The sequence below is a fragment of the Dromiciops gliroides genome, chromosome 4, assembly GCF_019393635.1.
Source record: "Dromiciops gliroides isolate mDroGli1 chromosome 4, mDroGli1.pri, whole genome shotgun sequence".
Lineage (NCBI taxonomy): Eukaryota > Metazoa > Chordata > Mammalia > Microbiotheria > Microbiotheriidae > Dromiciops > Dromiciops gliroides.
Window position 1 is genome coordinate 185,257,636 of NC_057864.1, and position 20,511 is coordinate 185,278,146.

The window sequence follows — 20,511 nt, forward strand, 5'->3', positions numbered from 1 at the left end:
ATCCTGGAAGAGGAGTCAGAAATTCCATTTCTCATTGTCACTCCAGACACACTCACACACACACACACACTCACTCTCTCTCTCTCTCTCTCTCTCTCTGTCTCCCTCCATCTCTGTCTCTCTGTGTCTCTCTCTGTCACTCTCTGTCTCTCTCTCCCTCTCCTTCCATCACTCAGTAATCTCTCCTCCTTTGAGGTTAACACTACCCACAATTATCACCCATTTCAGATCTTGGTGGCTATCCTGTGCTAGCCCCCTTCTTTCTCAAGAAGTTCAGTGCCTTGCTCACAGTCTCCTCTACCCCAACTCCTTTCGTCCTACAACACTTAAACCTACATGTTGATGTTCCTTCAAACACCTTAACTTCCCAATTTCTCAATTTACTCAACTCCCATGACCTATTCTTGGACTCTGACTCCACTCTGATGGGCGCAATCATCCCTTGGACCTTGCTGTCACCTAGAAGGGCAGCAATTCTATGATAAAGAGCCTCCTATCATTCCATCTTGCTCTATTACTAAATCATCCCCAACTCAAGCTTTAACCCCCTACCCCTCAGTAATTCCCCAGGTTCTAGCTACACTCTCCTTCCTTCTAATCCCAACCACTTGGTGACCTGCTTCTCCTATATGTTCTTGGATCCCTCGCCACTTTCTTCTAAAGTGCTACCTGATAAATATAGTGATCCTGCTCCTACCAATGCAGTTTTTTTTCCTTTTTTTTTGGGGGGGGGGTTATGAGGGTTAAGTGACTTGCCCAGGGTCACACAGCTAGTGTCAAGTGTCTGAGGCCGCATTTGAACTCAGGTCCTCCTGAACCCAGGGTGGTGCTTTATCCACTGCGCCACTTAGCTGCCCCCAGCCAGTGACCTCTTAACTGCCAAATCTATGACCTTTTCTCAGGCTTCTTCCATCTTGACCTCTCTGCCCCATGTGACCACTTTCTCAAGGTTTTCATGGCACTGCTATTGCTCCCTCCTTCTCCCTCCCCTCCTCTCTCCCCTCTCCCCTTTCCTTCTCTCTCTCCCCGCTCCTTGCTTTCCCCTTTTCCTCTCTCCCTCCCTTTTTTTTGTTTGGCTTTACTTTTGCTTTTACTGGAAAGACCTCTAGACTTCTCTCTCCCTCTCTCTCTCCCTCCCTCATTCTCCTTTTCTCTGTTTCTCTCTTTTACCTCTCTCCCTTCCTTCCCCCATTTCCTTTTCCTCTCCTCATCCTCCTTTTCTCTCTGTCTCTCCTTTTCCTCTCTCCCTCCCCCTTTTCCTTATTTCCCTCTCTTCCCCTCCCTGTTGTCATCTCCTCCTCCCTCCCCACCCCCTTTTCCTACCTGTCTGACCACTCATTTCATTCTGCTTTGCTGGATCATCATTCACGTCACACCCACTATCCGTGGGTGTAGCTTAAGGCTCTACTCTGGGCACTCTTATCTTTTTTCTTTATGCTCATCAGTTCCCATGGGTTCAATTATCATCTCTCTGCCAATGATTCACAGATCCAGCCCCAGCTTCTCCCTCAGCTCTGTCCCAAATCGCCAACTGCCTAATGAATATTTCTAACTGGATGTTCTGGAGACATCTCAGATGCACCATTTCCAAGACAGAGTCATTATCCTCCCTCCTTCCAAACTCTCCCATTTCTGTGGAGAACATCCAGTCCCTCAGGTTAACAAACTCCGTATCATGCTCGACTCCTCCCTCACTCCATATGTCCAATCAGTTGCCAAATTTTGTCATCTCTATCAACATAACATCTCTCTCTGTTGCCAGCACTCTAAGGGCCACAGGGCTTTTCCATCTGACTTGCCGCTGAAGCCTGCTCCATGGCTATTAAAATACAGCTCCTTGATATGGCTCACTTTTCTAGTTGGATCCCTGGTTTGGGCCCAGTGCTTTTCATACAGGAAGTACTTAATACATGCCTTTTCAGACAATTATTTATTCATTTCTCATATCTGCCCCCTTCTCCTCATTCCCATAGTAATTTCCCGTAATTCAGACTCTCATCATCGTCTCTAAATCAGTCCCTCTGCCCCAAGCCTCTCTTCACTCCAACCATCCTCCACACTGGCACCAAAATTATTTTCCTAATTCACAATTATGAGCATGCCGCTCCTCACTCAAACTCCAGCAGCTATCATCTCTAGGATCAGATATTTGTCGTTCAGTCATTTCAGTTGTGTCTGACTCTCGGTGACCCCATTTGGGGTTTTCTTGGCAAAGATACTGAAAGGGTTTGCTATTTCCTTCTCCAGCTCATTTGACAGATGAGGAAACTGGGGCAAACAGGGTTAAGTGACTTGCCCAAGGTCACACAGCTAGTAAGCGTCTAAGGCCAGATTTGAACTCAGGGAGATGAGTCATCCTCATGCCCAGCACTTGATATACGGTGCCACCTACCTGTCCTTTGGATGAAATATAAGCTCTTCTAGCTGGCATTTGAAGTTCTTCAGAGCCTGGCCTTTCCAGCCGTATTCCTCCCTTCATGTAATTTTCAATTCATCCATACATGCCTTGCTACTCACATGCAATTCTCCATCTCCTTGCCCCTTGTCCCTGAAAGGCTTCCCTCACCACCTCCATCCCTTGGAATCCCTGGCTTCCTCACAGACTTATCTTAAGCAGGCATGTCCCCAGCTGATATCCTCCTTCCCCTCCCAGCTTACCTTGTACTTGTTTTGCATGGCATCTTAAATATTCATACACATGGCTGTTGCCTCCCCTATAGAATATAAGCACCTTGTGGGCAGGGACTATTTCGCTTTCATATTTGTCATCTCCGGGGCCCAGCATAGTGCCTGGCATCTAGCAGATAGTCACAAATGGCTACTGAGTGATTGGTAGAAGCAGCATAACCTGGATTCAAGTCCTGCCTCTGAGACATATTAGCGTTGTCATCATGAAGGAGGCACATAACCTTTTAAACCCTCAACTAGGTGGGATAGGGGATAGCGTGGTGGATTCGGAATCTCCAGACCCCAAGTTCTGATCCTGCCTCAGCCAATGACTTAGCTGTGGGGCCTGGGCAAGTCACTTAACCTCTGCGTGCCTCAGTTTCCTTATCTGCAAAATGGGGATAATAATAGCACCTACTTCACAAGGTTGCTGTGAGGATCAAATGAGAGGACATACGTATCTTTGCGAACCTTAAGGCACTATAGATATGCTATCTCAGGCCCCTCTCCAAAATGTTAAATTACAGAAGATAAAAATGCAGGAAGAGTCACACCTCAGAGTTTCCCACACCAATGAAATCATATATCAAAGGTCTCCCCCAACTCCCAACCCCCAATCCATCCATCCTCCCCCTAGCTACCAAAGTAATCTTCCCAAAGATCAAATCTGATCAGGTCACCACCCTCACACCCTACTCAATATGTTCTAATGGATCCCTATTGTCTCTGAGATCAGAAATAAACTCCTCCATTGAGTAGGTCAGGGTCTTAACAAACTTTCTATTACTTTCTTCCTTAGACTCTTCAGTCCTGCCATATTGGCCTACCTGATGCCCTGTCTGCCTGCCGCATGCCACTCCATTCTTCTGAACTGGCTGTAGCTCAAACCTGGAAACCCTCAAACCTGAAACCCTCTTGGAATCTCCACATTTATCTAAAGACTCAGATCAAGTGCCACTTTCTGAATGAAGCCTTCCCTAATCCCTGGCTCCTAGTGTCCTCCTTCCCATAAACTGTAATGGGAGAGCTAGGTGACACTGTGGATAGAGCACTGGGCCTGGAGTCAGGAAGACTCATCTTCCTGAATTTAAATCCGGCCTTAGACACTTCCTAGCTGGGTGACCCTGGGCAAGTCATTTAACCCTGGCTTGCCTCAGTTTCCTCATCTGTAAAAGGAGCTGAAGAAGGAAATGACAAACCAACCACTCCAGTCTCTTTGTTGGAAAAACTCCAAAAGGGGTCACAAAGAGTGGGACAACAAATCAAATTCATTTTCTGTATATTATGTATCTATTTGTTACGTATGTGTTGTCTTTCCCATTAGAACATGAACTCCTTGACAGCAGTTGTGCCAACTTTGTCTTAGTGTTGTCAGTGCTTTAGTTCTCAGGGAAGAGTGGATCAGGGGGCCTGGAGTCACGGTTGTCGAGAGGAGAAAATGAGATATTTGGAAAGTGTTTTGCAAAACCTTAGAGTGACATGTAAATGCTGCTGCTGTAGCTGCTGCTGAGGCTTGGCACATAGTAGCTGTTCAGTAAATACTAGCATGTTGATAGAAACTGTTGGATTAAAAATAAATAAATGAATGAAAATTATATATATATATATATATATATATATATATATATATATATATATATATATATATAAAGAAATCGTTGGATTTCCAAATCTGAGAATGTCAGCTTGGCCAAGGTATCACAGACACAGTACTGGAGTCAGGACCCCTGGCTTTGAATCCCAGCTCACATGTTTACTATGTATGGGATCACCGGCAAGACACTCAACCTCCCTGCACCTCAGTTTCCTCATCTATAAAATGGGGATAACAATATTTACACCATCTACCTCCAAGGGTTATTGTAAGGAAAATACTTTGCAAACCTTAAAGGAAGATGTTGACAGTTACATTGTGTCAATGTAACTGAATATTGTCAAGTCAGATCAATGAGTATGTATTTATTAAGTGTCCACTCTATGTCAGGGGATACTAAGTGCTAGGTATACAAAGAAAGGCTAAAAATAAATGCAATCCCTACCTCAAGAAGATCACCGTCTAATAGGACTATTGAGAATAATTATTATGTAAAATGTTGGATAGGCATTCCAATTCATTTTCATATTTAAATCTAATTATCAGGGGCAGCTAGGTGGCACAGTGGATAGAGCACTGGCCCTGGATTCGGGAGGACCTGAGTTCAAATCCAGACTCAGACCCTTGACACTTACTAGTTGTGTGACCCTGGGAAAGTCACTTAACCCCAATTGCCTCACCCCCCCCAAAAAAAGTGATACTGATAAATCTAATAATCATGCTATTTATTTTATATCACTGAGGCCAAAGTCAGAGCCCTGTTGCACTCTATTAGAGACCTCCTTTCTAGGCTAGCAATATCCCATTAAACAATAATCGTTGGGTTTAGGTGGTTAACCAGTTCTAAACCCACCTATCCAGTCTTGTCCACAAGGATATTATGAGAGATTCTTCCAAGTGTCTTAATGACAAATTTATACACTAATAATTAATTTATACATTTCTTTGAGCTACCAGTCTAGGAAATGACAGCTCTGACAGTGTTACTCCTCAGCTCAAGAAGTTTCAGTGGCTACCTATTTATTGCTTCCAGAATAAAATACAAACTTTTTCTGTTTGGCATTTAAAACCCTTTGAAATCTCACACCAACCTATCCTTCCATGCTGAAATCACCTTGCTGCTCTCATGCATTCTACATTCCAGTTAAACTGGTCACAACATTCCTTCTGCAATCTCAGTACTCTTCTATGGGTTATCTCTCAGCCCTGGAATGCCTTCCTTTCTAGCCTCTGCATCTTGGACTCTTGTTGTTCAGCCATTTTTCAACCGGACTCTTTATGACCCAGTTTGAGGTTTTCTTAGCAAAGATACTGGAGTGGTTTTGCATTTCCTTCTCCAGCTCATTTTACAGACAGGGAAACTGAGGCCAACAGGGTTAAGTGACTAACCCAGGGTCACACAGCTAGTAAATATTTAAGATCAGATTTGAACTCAGGTCTTCCTGACTCCAGGCTTGGCATTCTATCCACTGTGCCACCTAAATGTGATTTAGTTGGCATAGGGAACTCTCAGATGGGGAAACTCTCCCTGCCACTAGAGGTCAATATCTTCTCTGCAACTTCTAGTTTTAAAGATCTGCCAAGAAAATGTAAAAGTTCAATGACTTGTCCAGGGTCACACATCCAGAAGGCATCAGAAGCAAGGCAAGAATCCAGGTTTTCTTCCAGGTTCAGAATTCAGCTCTTTCTCCACTACACCAAACTGCCTATTGGCCATTCTGCTTCCCATAGAGTAATTCATTAAAATCGACACCAGTAGAATTCTTATCCCGGGGTAGCTAGGTGGTGCAGTGGATAAAGCACCGGCCCTGGAGTCAGGAGTACCTGAGTTCAAATCCAGCCTCAGATACTTAACACTTACTAGTTGTGTGACCCTGGACAAGTCACTTAACCCTCATTGCCCTAAAAAGAATTCTTATCCCTACTCTGCAGATGAGGAAACTTGGGCTCCCTTCTTATTCCTCTCAAAGACCAGAAACTCTGAGGGTCTTCCCCTCCCTGATTGATTTTTTGTGAAGGCAAACTAGGCCATTTTTTACCTCAATTCTGACCTAGCCTTTAATCACTAAATAGGTGTTGCCTCAGAAAACTGAGACCTGGGAAAGAACTTAGCTTAAAAAGGCCAGGGTCTCGCATTGCATCAGGGGCCATCACCAGTTGTCCTGACCCATAGGTCTTGCCACTGGACTCTCATAACTCTGGAGAGAGAGTGTGGCTGATGGTTTTGCCCAGCTCTGCCTCACTTAAATCCAATCCACTTGCAAATCAAACATCACCCTCCTGATGTCATTGGTCCCCTTCGAGAACAAAGGAGGAACAACAACAACAATCTCTCAAAGACACTATCATCCTTCCAGTCTCCCAGGTTCATAATGTCAGTTTTGCCCTTCCTCATCCTGCATACTGTATATCAATCATTTGTCACATGTTGCCATTTCTACCCTCACAACATTTCTTGAATCCAATCCCTTACCTCCACTTATAGCTGCCATCTTAGTTGAGTCCTCATCACTTCTTGACATTTGATTTTTGTTTTTCTTGTTGTTGTTTGTTTTTGGTGAGGCATTTGTGGTTAAGTGACTTGCCCAGGGTCACACTGCTAATTGGTGTCAAGTGTCTGAAGCCAGATTTGAACTCACATCCTCTTGACTCCAGGGCCGTTGCTCTATCCACTGCAGCACCTGGGTGCCCCATCCTCATAACTTCTTGCCTACATTGTTGCAACACCCTCCCGATTATTCCACCTGCCTCATCAATCTATCCTCTGCATTGCTGCCAAGGTAATTTTACTTACATGCAGATCTGACTAGGTCACTCCTCTACTCCAACAAGTTCAGTGGCTCCCTATTGCCTCTATACTAAACTAAAATCTCTTGTTTAGCTTATTAACCCCTCCCTCCCATCCTTTTCATTCTGAGATGCAGCCAAACTGACCTTCACTCTGTTCTTCACTTATAACATTCTATCTCTCATCTCTAAGCCTTTGCACTGGCCCTCTCTCATGCCTGGAATGCATCCTCTCCTTGCATCCCCCTCATAGAGTCCTTCTCTTTCTTTAAAATGCAGCTCTGGAACTTGCTTGATCTTTCTCCAACTGCTAATGCTTTCACCCTCCCAAACTACTTTTCATTTATTTGTTTTAACTTTATGTTTATGATGCATATAGTTCTATACATACTTGTCTCCCCAATTAAAATGTAAATTCATTACAAGTAAGGTTTGGGGGGGCAGCTAGGTGGTGCAATGGATAAAGCACTGGCCCTGGATTCAGGAGGACCTGAGTTCAAATCCAGCCTCAAACACTAGACAGTTACTAGCAGTGTGACCCTGGGCAAATCACTTAATCCTCACTGCCCCATGCAAAAATAAATAAATAAATAAACAAATAACAAGTAAGGTTTACTCCATTCTTTGTACTTACACCCCCAGTATACAGTAGGTATTTAATCAAAAATTGCTAACTTATTGAGTGAATTGACTCACATTTAAAATTTTTTCAGTCTCTAATATGGAAATATGTTTTACATGATTATGCATATATGACCTATATCAAATTGCTTACCATTTTAGGAAGAGGAGAAGGGAGGAAGGGAGAAAAATTAGAAACTCAAAATTTTGTAAAAATGAATGTTAAGTGTGACCCTGGGCAAGTCACTTAACCCTCATTGCCCCACCCCAAAAAAAAGGAATGTTAAAAATTGTCTTTATATATAATTGGGAAAAGTACTATTTAAAAAAATAGTTTTCAGTCTCCAAATACACTCAGACTAGCGGAGAGAAGGCAGGGCACAGCTGGGAATCAGCTGGGGATGGGTGGAGGGAGTAGAGGAAGAAATGGGTTAGAAATTATACACTTGAAGTAGCTCATCGAGATCTGACTAACTAACTACCCACAGGCTAGGCTGGTTCCTTCACTGCAGGTGGAGATCAGAGCCAGCCCTGGGGCTCCTCCATCAGGGATAGAGTTCTCACCCTCACAGAATTAAAAGTCCCCATTCCCTGGCCACTGATGGTATCCTCACCCAGCCTTCTAGTAGATGTGGCCTATTGTTCATGGTGAGAATATAGATGGCTTAGTACAACTCACCCCTACTACTGGAAAAACAAGTCGGAGAGCAGATCTAGCATTGGTGGTGGGTGATAGCAAGAGTATATGCAAAAAACGCCCCCAAAACTGTGGAGTATAGATGTTGAATGAACCATACTATTTCTTTTATTTTTGGTGCTGTCGTTTTTTCTATTTTGAGGTTTTTCATCATTGCTCTGATTTTTCTCTTATGGCATGACTAATGCAGAAATAGGATTAATGTTATTATGTGTGTGTGTGTATATATATATATATATATAAAACCTATATCGGATTACCTGCTGCCTAGGGGAGGGAGGAAGGAAGAGGAGGGAGGGAGAAGAACCTGAAATTGGAAAGCCTGTATAAACAAAGGTTGAGAACTATCTTTACATGTAATGGGAAAAAAATAAAATACTTTATTAATTTTTTAAAAAAAGAGTATATGCATTCCCACCAAAAAAAAAGAGTATATGCATTCTAGTCCTACCATAGGGGAAGCTAGGTGGCCCAGTGGATAGAGTGCAAGGCCTGGAATCAGGAAGACCTGAGTTCATATTTGACTTCAGACACTTCCTAGCTATGAGGCCCTGGGCAAGTCACTTAACCCCATTTGACTTAGTTTCCTCATCTGTAAAATAAGCTGGAGAAAGAAATGGCAAACTACTCCAGTATCTCTGCTAAGAAAGCCCCAAATGGGGTCATGAAGAGTTGGACATGACTGAAATGACTGACCAACAACAGCAAACAATGTGCTCCAGGGCTTATAATAGTACAGATGCATAACTTAGAAGTAAGTCGAGGTTGTGGCTGGATCTTCATATATCCTAACAGACACTCATGGACTGACATAAGATGTTGCTCTGATTTGGGAATGGAACAGAAGGCCAGAAATTGGAACTATCTAAGGAAAATCTAAGCTGTACAGTCACCATAGCTATGGGTAAATATACACAAGGCAGGGTCTCCTTACATGCTGGATTAGCGTCTCTACGATCTTGTACCGGTCCGGCATGTGAGTCACCATATCTGTCATGTTGTCCTCAGATGTTCTCACCAGTGTGGGCCCAAATACCAGCGCGAGGTTACGGGGCTCCATCTTGTAAAGGGAGGGAAAGCAAACAATGGTCAATGATTCTTCCTCTTTCTCTTCTAACCCATTCCCAAACTTCCCAAAGGTCTTCAATCTTCCTTCTTTCTGGCTCTGTCCACATTCCACAGAGCTCCCTCCCTTTTAGGTATCCCCATTTATAACTGCCCCTCTCTTCCTCCATATCAAACCCACTGCTCTATAGTAGGGCAGCCCAAGTTAGTTGGAAATACAGGTACTGTGCTAAGAAGTAGGCATACAGAGACAAGTCAACAAGCATTGACTAAGTGCCCACTATGTATCAGGCAATGGGCTAAGTGTTTGAGGAACAAAGACAAAACAGCAACAACGGGGTCCTTGCTCTCAAGGAGCTCACTTTTTCTTTTTCTTTTTCTTTTTGTGGTGCAATGAGGGTTAAGTGACTTGCCCAGGGTCACATAGCTAGTGTCAAGTGTCTGAGGCTGGATTTAAACACAGGTCCACCTGAATCCAAGGCCGGTGCTTTTATCCACTGCGCCACCTAGCTGCCCCAGGAGTTCACATTTTTAATGGACAAGAATAACTATGTACAGGGCAGCTAGGTGGCGCAGTGGATAAAGCGCTGGTCCTGGATTCAAGAGGACCTGAGTTCAAATTCGACCTCAGACACTTGACACTTACTTGCTGTGTGACCCTGGACAAATCACTTAACTCTCATTGTCCTGCAAAAGAAAAGAAAAGAAAAGAAAAGAAAAGAAAAGAAAAAAGAATAATTCTATGTACATAGTAAATATATACAAATCAAATGGAAGTACACATGTGAATAAAAGCATGTAATCTACAAGCCCGCTTTATACAAGATGGACTCAAGAAAAGAGGAGGAGTTTAAATGGTAGATAGGATTTTCCAGTTGTTTGGAACAGGAAAGTCTAAAAGGGACAAGTGAAGGCAGCCCTGATTGTATTTTTTTTTTTTTGCGGGGCAATGGGGGTTAAGTGACTTGCCCAGGGTCACACAGCTAGTAAGTGTCAAGTGTATCCACTTCGCCACCTAGCCACCCCCCCCCCAATTGTATTTTTAAAATTGGAGGAAGGGGCAGCTAGGTGGCGCAGTGGATAGAGCACCGGCCCTGGAGTCAGGAGGACCTGAATTCAAATCTGACCTCAGACACTTAACACTTACTAGCTGTGTGACCCTGGGCAAGTCGCTTAACCCCAATTGCCTCACTAAAAAAAAAAAAAAATTGAGGAAGCCCTATTCCACTCAGAGTCAAAGGACAGAGGCCAACAACCAATCGGGCTAAGACAATTCAGTAAAAAGTCTTGTGGCTAGGTACAAGGAAAGATTCCTAGCAAGGATTGATGGGAAACACTGAGAAGCTCTGCAGGCTAAGAGGCTCAGGAGATGACAAGACAGCCCTCTTGGGTTAGGTAAAGGGCTGGACTGCATAGAGGCAAAAGAAAAGATACCATGACCTCTAGAGGTACAAAGGAAATTTCTGGCAGGGGTCGGGGAGTTGGTACTTTTAGTTTTCATAAACTGGTTCATCAGAATCCTAGGGGGAATCCTGGCCTTTTCCTCTCCTATTCCTGCTTACTAACCTTGTTCTTCTCCGAGTGGTCAGCAATGGTTTTCAGGTGCCCCACAAGGAATTTGAGCGTTTCATAGTAGTGACCAGGAAGATCCCGGATCTGGGAGGGAGAGAGGAGGGAGCAGGGATTAGGACTATGCCAGCTTCTTTGAATCTGCACACAATTCCCTTCTACAGTGTTCCCTTCAGGGCTTCTCCAACATTACTACCCCCCAATCCTGAATTCTTTATTCTTCTCCAAATGTATCCCCTGACTTAAATGCTGTCCCTATCCTGTTCAGAAAACTGCACCTCCCCTGAGGTCAGTGTGGCATCATGGGTAAAATGGTAGACATGGAATCAGAAAACTCTAGGTTCAAATCTTGCCCGAGACACTTATTCTTTGTGTGACCTTGGGCAAATCACACTTGGTTTCCTCACCTGTAAAATGGGGAGACTAAGAGTACCTACCTTACAGGGTTATTGTGAGATTACACATGTAATGTGCTGTGCAAACTCGTGACGACGACGATGATGATGATGGTGATGATGGGTCTTCTTGAGGGGAAATGTCATGCCTCCCCCGTGAGACTGGGAATTCCCAAGAGCTGATACAGAATCTTCTTTCTCCTTATCTCCCCCTCTCCCTAATCTTTGTGATTTGCTGATGTTTTAGAAGTGAGGTAATGATAGCAAAAGGAGGGATGGGTGCCATGGCCACACTTGAAGAATTTTGTGAAAAATGATCCCCTAGAACCATTGGATTTTTAGAAGGCAACTAGACCATCCAGGCCAACCCATTCAATGTACAGTGAAGGAGACTGACTGGAGAAGTGACTTGTCTAATGTCATATATTAAGTTAATGGCAGAAGCAGGACAAAACCCCAGACCTCTTGGCTCCCAATGAAGAAATACTGGCTCATCTTCCTATAACACATCTGCTTCCCTCTCTTTCCAAATAACCCCTCTCTTTCCATACCAGTTTCCGCAGTGTTTTCATTCTCTCTCTGGAGTCTTCAATCCTATTGGCCTCAATGAAGTCATTGTATTTATCTATAAAAGTATACAAGTCCTCATTAGTGAAAGTAGTGATGCCCCAGGGGTTTTTAACCTTTTGTTGTGTCAAATGCCCCTTGGGCTATCTGGTGAGGCCTATGAACCCCTTCTCAGGATAATGCTCTTAAATGAATGAAATAAAATACACAGGGAACCAATTATACCAAAATACAATTATCAAAATAGTAAGAAAACAAGTTCATAGACCCCCAGGTTAAAAACAAAACTCTGCCCGCCCATGGTTAATATCATTGAGGAAATTACTTTCTGGGCTGAGAATGAGAGGGACAGCTATGGATGTCCATATTTGAATGTGTTCATTATCAGGAATACCATTGTATTTCCATTCATGGCACTCTCTGATGTATCATTGTTTGTACTCAAATATCCCTTGTGTATATCTGGCCAAGAAAGAAAAAAGATCTGAGCTAATGGACAGTGCTGAGGAAGGAGTACCCATTTATCTCTGAGAAATCAAATTTCAGCAGATTAGGGGGGGGGGGGAGTTATCTTGAAATCAGTTCTCTAAGGCCTCATGGGACTCCTCTGAGGGACCAGCAACTGCCTGCCCAGCACAGGAGGAGGGAGTCTCTCAGAGACTCAGGAAGTTGGCCCACTGTTAGGCCTTGCTCTCAAAAGAAGCTTGTAGCTAAGAGAGGAACATTCCTTCCCCATTCCCTCTACAGCCACTCACCATCAGTGAACAGAGGCTCTGGCAGTTTTCTGAAGAATGACTTGAGGAGACTGCTGATGACATTGAGGTCTTGCCAACGCTAGGAAGAAAAGAAGAGAGTCAGGAAGTCCCTCACAAGCCCAATAAAGCCCCTAAATCCCCCTCCCTCCACTTTAGCCCAATGAGAGAACAGCTCAGGGCTGTAACCACAGTATCTTTGGGCTAAACATTTTGGGGGGGGATAAACATTTTTAAGCAATTCAACTCAATAGCTAGTAAGTTCCAAACACATGCATAGCACCACTCAGGCCCTGGAGGCTCTGACCTCATAGAATTTATAGTCAAGTAGGGGCACGGAACATCCATAAATAAGTTTGATGAGAAAATAAATGCAGCAAGAATTCAAGAAAGAACAATAACTAAAAAAATAATTTTTAAGAGGAAATCTGGGGAATGCTGCTGGCTGAGTTATTCCTCAAAGATATATGAGAAAGCAGTACCCTTCCCTTCTTGGCAGAGGTGGAAGAATATAGATATAGAATATAGCATATGGGATCAAGTTGGCCCTGACTCTCATGCTGGTTAATTGTGCTAAGGTACTTTTTCCCCTCACTTTTTTTTTGTTCTAAGAAGCGGCTCATTACATAGGGGAGGAGGAACAATAAATTGGGAAATGAAGGTGAGGTATGAATTACAGAAATCAATAAAATTGTTTTGTTTTGTTTTGTTTTTTTAGTGAGGCAATTGGGGTTAAGTGACTTGCCCAGGGTCACACAGCTAGTAAGTGTTAAGTGTCCAAGGCCGTATTTGAACTCAGGTACTCCTGACTCCAGGGCCGGTGCTCTATCCACTGTGCCACCTAGCTGCCCCAATAAAATTGGTTTTTAATGCATGATAAATGCACAACAAGTACAAAAAAGGCACTAGGTAAGGCCTGGGGGGAGGGCAGCAAAAATCATTTTTAACTGAATTATTAACTCAATTGAAGAGGAAGCGAGTAAGGCATAGAGATGACAGAAGGCTTCCTGGATAAGGAACTGGCTTTTACTTCAGCTTCGAAAGATGGATAGGAATTGAACAGGTCAGAGAAGGCTAAGGAAAGGGAAAGGATGCTAGACACAGGGAGCTGGCCATAAAGGTGGGGAAAGTGGAAGGACATGCTGGGATAGGGAAAGTTAGGTTTGACTGAAGTGTACAGTAGGCTAGAGTAGAGTAGTGGGCAGCTACAAAGTGCAGTGGATAGAGTGTCAGAACTCATCTGCCCAAGTTCAAATCTAGCTCCAGAGACATGCTAGCTGTGTGACCCTGGACAAGTCACTTTACCCTGTTTGCCTCAGTTTCTTCATCTGTAAAATGAGCTGCAGAAGGAAATGGCAAACCACTCTGGTATCTTTGCAAAGAACACCCCCAAAGGGGTCATGAAGAGTCAGACACGACTGAAACGACTGAACACAAAAATAGGCTGGCTTTTCACTGTTCCCTGCACTTCCCCACATCTGTGACCTATTCCCTATGCCTGGAATGTCCTCTCCCCTTCCACTCCACCTGTTGAAATCCTGTCCATCATTTGTAACCCAGCTCCAATGCTGCCTCCTCCCTAAATCCTACTGATCTTCCCCCACATTCCTCAACATCATTTTGTACCAAGCTTATCACACATTCCTTTATGTTACAGTTACATAAAGCACCCTGGGCTTAGAGCCAAGAGACCTGGGTTTGAATGGCTCTGATACTTTGTAGCTATGTGACTCTGGGAAAGTCCCTTCACTCCTCCATCTAGAGAAGAGGGATCAAAGTTCCATGGATTTTTGAGCTGGAAGGAAGCTTAAATGCCATCTTGTCCTACCACAAACATCTTTTTACAGAAGAGGATACCGAGGTCCAGAGAGGGTGCCCAAGTCATACAGGGATAGGAAATAAGAGAGGTAGGATTCAAACCCAGGTCCTCCAATCCCAAGGCCAGTGCCTTCTACTACAAACTGTCCTGCTTGGTAATATTTGTACCATTTACATCAAAGGGCTGCCACTACAGGAATGCTTTGTGTGCCTTCAAGAAAGATTTCAATTTGGGGGCAGCTAGGTGGCACAGTGGATAAAGCACTGGCCCTGGATTCAGGAGGACCTGAGTTCAAATCTGACCTCAAACACTTGACACTAGCCATGTGACCCTGGGCAAGTCACTTAACTCTCATTGCTCCACAAAAAAAGCAAAACAAAATAAAAAGAAAGATTTCAATTTGAGTTATAATGAAGCAATGCTGACAAACCTGGAAGCCAAAGGCCCTAATGCTGATCCTCCCACTTAAGACCTCTGGGACCTTGGGTCTCTCTCTGGGCCTCAGTTATCCCATTGAAAGGATGAGGGGAGAGTCCTTGGCAACTCTAGATCTATGTCTGTATTAGAAGCCCCTGACTAAACTATATTCTCCTTAACATCAGGGTCTTGGCCTTATCTAAACTTTTCATCTTCTCCATGGTCTAACACATGAAGTCAGTAGTTAACAAATGGTAGAATCTGGGCAATTCTAAGTAGCTAGAAATTAGACTTGCAGTCAAGAAGTTCTGAGTTGGAGTCCTGCCCCAAATACTTAAATCTGAGTGACTCTGAGCAAGTCACTTAACCTCTCAGCCTCAATCTCCTCATCTGTAAAGTGGGGGTAACAGGAGCACTTACCTTCCAGAGTTGTTGGGAGGCTAAAACCAGACAGCATATGTTAAGCACTTTGTTAGGGCACTTTATAAATGTTAGTTATTATTAATTACCAGTCCTACCTTCACATCTTTAGCCTCTATCTCCGTACATCTCTATTCAAAGAGCCACAATCCTAGTTTGGCCCTTCATCACCTTTCACATAGTTGTTTATGTTGTTCGGTCATTTCAGTAGTGTCTAACTTTCTGTGACGCCATTTGAGTTTTTTTTGGCACAGGTACTGGAGGGGGTTGCCATTTCCTTTACCAGCTCATTTTATAAATGAGGAAACTGAAGCAAACAGGGTTAAGTGACTTGCCCAGGGTCGCACAGCTATTAAGTGTCTGAGGCCAGATTTGAACTCAGGGAGATGAGTCTTTCTGACTCCAGGCCTGGCGCTCCATCCACTGTGCCACCTACCTGCCCAAATGAACTTTACAATAGTCCATGGACTATACAATAAACTCCTAATTGGTCTCTCTACACTCAGGTTTAGGCTTTTTGGGGGGGGAGGGGGCAGGGCAATGAGGGTTAAGTGACATGCCCAAGGTCACACAGCTAGTATCAAGTGTCTGAGGTTGAATTTGAACTCAGGACTTCCTATTAATCCAGGGTTTGGTGCTTTATCCACTGTGCCACCTAGCTGCCCCCAAGGTCTAGCCTTTTTTTGACCCACCCTCCACTCCTCTGCCAAAGGAACAGTCCTGAAGCACAGGTCTGACCATGTCACTCTGCTACTCAATAAATATTAACCCTGTTATGTTTAGGATCAAATGCAAACTTCTGTTTGGCATTTAAAATTCTTTACATGGGGCAGCTAGGTGGCACAATGGATAGAGCACCGGCCCTGGAGTCAGGAGTACCTGAATTCAAATCTGGCCTCAGACACTTGACACTTACTAGCTGTGTGACCCTGGACAAGTCATTTAACCCCAATTGCCTCACCAAAAAAACAAAACAAACAAAAATTCTTTACAACCTGATACCATCCTACCTGTCTGGGTTTTCTTATACATTCCTCCACTTCACACTCTTAAATCCAGCCAAAGTGGTCTCATCATTCCCTACACCAGGCACTCCATTTCCTAATTCCATGCTTTTGCCCAAGCTGTCTCCAATTCCTGCCTAGAAGGCATGTGCTCCTCACCTCTGCCTTCTCAGAATCTCTGGTTCCCTTCAAAGTTCAGCTTCAAGCACCATTTACTACATGAAGACTTTTCTAATTTTCCCAGCTATTAGGATGCTTCCACACTAGTGAGGCTGACAACCTCGCACAGCTCTGCCTTGCTCATGTCTGATTCATCCACAAGTCAAGACATCACCTGTCCTCTGAGAGTGAAGGACAAACAACAACCCCAGCAGCAGCAACAATACTAAGTTGTTACCCGCCTATAGAATGTATGCTCCTAGGGACAGCTAGGTGGCACAGTGGATAAAGCACTGGCCCTGGATTCAGGAGGACCTGAGTTTAAATCTGGCCTCTGACTCTTGACACTAGCTGTGTGACCCTGGGCAAATCACTTAACCCTCACTGTCCCGCAAAAAAAAAAAAAAAATGAAGGACCATAATATCATAGATTTATTAGACAGTCTTAGAAACCATTTAATCAAATACTGAATTGCTTGAGTTCTTGGAGGGGGGGGGGGAGATAGGTAAGAAGGATGAGAATTTGGTACACAAAGTTTTAAAAATCGATGTTACAATTTGTTTTTACGGGTAAGGTGGGAAAAATTCTAAATAAATAAATACTAGAATGTATGCTCCTGGAGGGCAGGGGCTATTTCAATCACTCATTAATCCATTACTAAACACCAAGTGCTGTGCTAAGCTCTGGAAATACAAAGAAAAAATTAAATAGTTCCGTTCTTACCATCTAGAAGGGAGAGAAAACATGTATACACACATGGACACAGACACTGACACACAAAAATATGTAAATGTATATGTATATAGATATAGATATAAGCATATTCATAATAGATACAAGATAATTAGGAGGGAAGGCACCAGTATCTGGGAAGATCAGAAGCGGCTCCATGTGGAAGGTCACACGAGCTAGGAAGTTAGAGATCCCAAGAGTTGGAGGTGAAATGAGAACGCATTCCAGGCTTGGTCGACAATCAGTGTAAAGGCAAGGAGATGAGAGACGCAGAGAATAGAGATGAAGTGCTATGTGTGAGGACCTATAAGGAGGCCATTCTGACTTGACTGTAATGTATGGGGAGGGAGGTAATGTGTTATAAGTCTGGGAAGGTAACATAGGGACAGCTTGTGAAGGGCTTAAAATGCCGAACAGAGTAGTATGTATTTACACATACAGGAAATAGGGAACCACTAGAGTTTATTGAGATGAACAAATGACAAGGTCAGATGTGCACTTAAGGAAAGTCACTGGCAGCTTTAGAGAAAATGGTTTGGAGAGGTAGGGAGACTAGAGGCTGGTCAATCAATTAGGAGGTTATTGCAATAGTCCAGGAGAGAGATGATGGGGGGCAGCTAGGTGGAGCAGTGGTTAAAGCACCGGCCTTGGATTCAGGAGGTCCTGAGTTCAAATCCAACCTCAAACACTTGACACTTACTAGCTGTGTGACCCTGGGCAAGTCACTTAACCCCAACTGCCAAAAAAAAGAAAGAGAGAGAGAGAGAGAGAGAGATAATGGGAGCCTGAACTAGGGCGGTGGCCGTGGGAGCAGAGAGAACAGGATGTCCATGAGACATGTGGAAGAAGTAGAAGCAACATGATTCATCAGCAATTGGATGTGTGAATCAAGTGAAAATGAAGAGCCCAAGATGATACCAAGATTACAGATCTGGGTAACTGAAAGATTGGTGGTACCCTCTTCAGAGATAAAGAAATCTAGAAGACAAAAGGTTTTGGGGGAAATGATAATGAGTTTTGTTTTGGACATATTGTGTTTGAGATGCATATGGGGCATCCAGTTAAAAATGTTCAATAACTAGTATGTGATGTGCAATTGGAGCTCAGGGGACAGATATATAGATCTGACAGTCATCAGTATAAGGAGGGAGGGAGGGAGAGAGGGAGGGGGGGAGAGAGAGAGAGAGCAGAGAGAAGATGAGAGATATGAAGAGAGGAGAGAGACACAGAAAGAGATGGAGGGAGAGCTATGGAGAGACAGAGAGAGATGGGGGGAGGGAGAACCAGAGACAAAGAGATGGAGAGAGAGAAGAAGAGAAAGTGAGACATAGAGATGGAGGGAGAGAGACAGAGAGAAATTGAGAGATATAGAGAGAGACAGAGAAAATGGGGAGAGACAGAAAAGAGAGACAGAAGAGAAGAGGGTCTAGGACGGAGCTTTGGGGTACACGCATAGTTACTGGGCAGGGTATTGTTAAGGGCTAAAATTCTAGCTAGTCTGTCTAAAATATCTAAGGAGTGGTCACCAATAAATTATAAGCTTTAGCAAGAGTTAGACTTTTAAGCATTTATTAAGGAGAATAAGAATTTGGTAAAGAGAGAGAGAAAGGCCTAGATTCCTATCTATTAAAGGGAGAGCACATTTCTAGCTCCCTTCTCCACCAGAGTCCAGAGGAAAGAGCCCCAGAGCGAGCGCCAGTCTCTTCCTTCCTCTTCCCACCAGCCCGCGTCACTTCCTTTTCCAAAGAAAAGACTCCTGGTCTTGCCCTCAAAGACCTTCGCTTCATGGGTGGAACTCTTCTACAGTAGGTCTCCAGCAGGTGGCGTCATTCCAATCATTACAGTTTGGATACTGATCCAGCAAAGGAGAATGTGAAGTGGTGGTCACACAGGTAGGAGGAGAACTGAGAGAGCTCAAATGGAGTCAACAGTGTCAAATGCTGCAGCAAAGGAGGAGGATGGCTTTTTTTTTTTTTTTTTGTGGGGCAATGGGGTTAAGTGACTAGCCCGGGGTCATACAGCTAGTAAGTGTCAAGTGTCTGAGACCGGATTTGAACTCAGGTCCTCCTGAATCCAGGGCCAGTGCTCTATCCACTGCCCACCTAGCTGCCCCCATGATGGCTTTTTAAAGGCCATTAGATTTAGCAATTAAGATACCGCTGATAACTTTGTTCTCCTTTCTCAGGAGTTCCAGGAGTAGAGTAAGAAAGAAGCCAGATTGCAAAAGGTTGAAAAAAAGAGTGAGAGAAGAGTCCATCATTAAACGTTTATTAAGCACCTACTATGTGCCAGGCACTGTGCTAAGCACTGGGAATACAAAATGAGGCAAAACAGTCCTTTCGCTCAAAGAGTTCATAAACTAATGGGGCGGGGGGGAGGGGGACAAGAAGCAAACGAAAAAAAGTAGCAGTAACAAGTACAGAGAGCTTTTTTCTAGAAGTTTGGCTGAGAAAGGGAAGAGAGATATAGAATGATATAGGATAGAAGGGGTCAGAGAGGATTTGTTAAGGATGTGGGGAGGGGCAGGGCTGTAGGCAACAGAGAAAAGAAACCAGTAGACATATAGTGATTGAATATAAGGAAGAGGTTATGGGAGGGGGGGGGGAGAGTGATTTTTGTATCTCCAGCAACTAGCACAATGGCCAGCACATAGTAGGGCCTTAATACTTACTGGTTGATTGCTGATCCTTTGAGTTGAATACATGAATATCCATGATGGGACTTCCACTAGGATCCGAAAGCCTGCTAAGTAATTATACACTCATACCACCAGAGGGCACTGTTGCCCCGCACACCACTGAGGACCAACCACAGCATCCTCACCCCAACAGCTATAACTCAAGATGCAATTTAACAACAAACTGCTCAAAATCCTAGTCTTATACCCTACTTCCTCACCATCCGCCACTCCCTAAACCCTTGCAATCTGGTTTCATTCCCCATGCCCCTCACGTACACATTCCTGCTGACCCCAATTCACAGAAACTGTGATATGGTGAAAGACTTCCATTCCTCTTCCCTCCATGGCTTCTCTGCAATACCTGATGACCACTCCTCCTTCTTAATGCCCTCTCTTCCCTTGGCTTCTACAACACCGTCTTTTCCTAGCTCTCCTACCAGAAAAAGGAAAGACCTCTGCAGCATTTTATTTGCATTCTTTAAAAAGTCAAGGGGCAGCTAGGTGGCGCAGTGGATAAAGCACCGGCCCTGGATTCAGGAGTACCTGAATTCAAATCCGGCCTCAG

General features: G+C 43.9%; 1 protein-coding gene across 6 annotated transcripts in view; it reads right to left on the reverse strand.

The window, feature by feature from the left end:
• The window catches only part of ARHGAP23 (Rho GTPase activating protein 23), a 138,644-nt gene that overhangs the window by 15,873 nt on the left and 102,260 nt on the right, over positions 1-20,511 (reverse strand). For all 6 annotated transcript variants that reach the window (XM_044002236.1, XM_044002238.1, XM_044002235.1 and 3 more), the window contains 4 exons: positions 12,718-12,796; positions 11,947-12,020; positions 10,998-11,087; positions 9,301-9,426 (listed from right to left, as the gene is read on the reverse strand). In XM_044002236.1, coding sequence (XP_043858171.1) covers positions 9,301-9,426; positions 10,998-11,087; positions 11,947-12,020; positions 12,718-12,796 — 369 coding nt within the window. The remainder of the gene's footprint in view (positions 1-9,300; positions 9,427-10,997; positions 11,088-11,946; positions 12,021-12,717; positions 12,797-20,511) is intronic.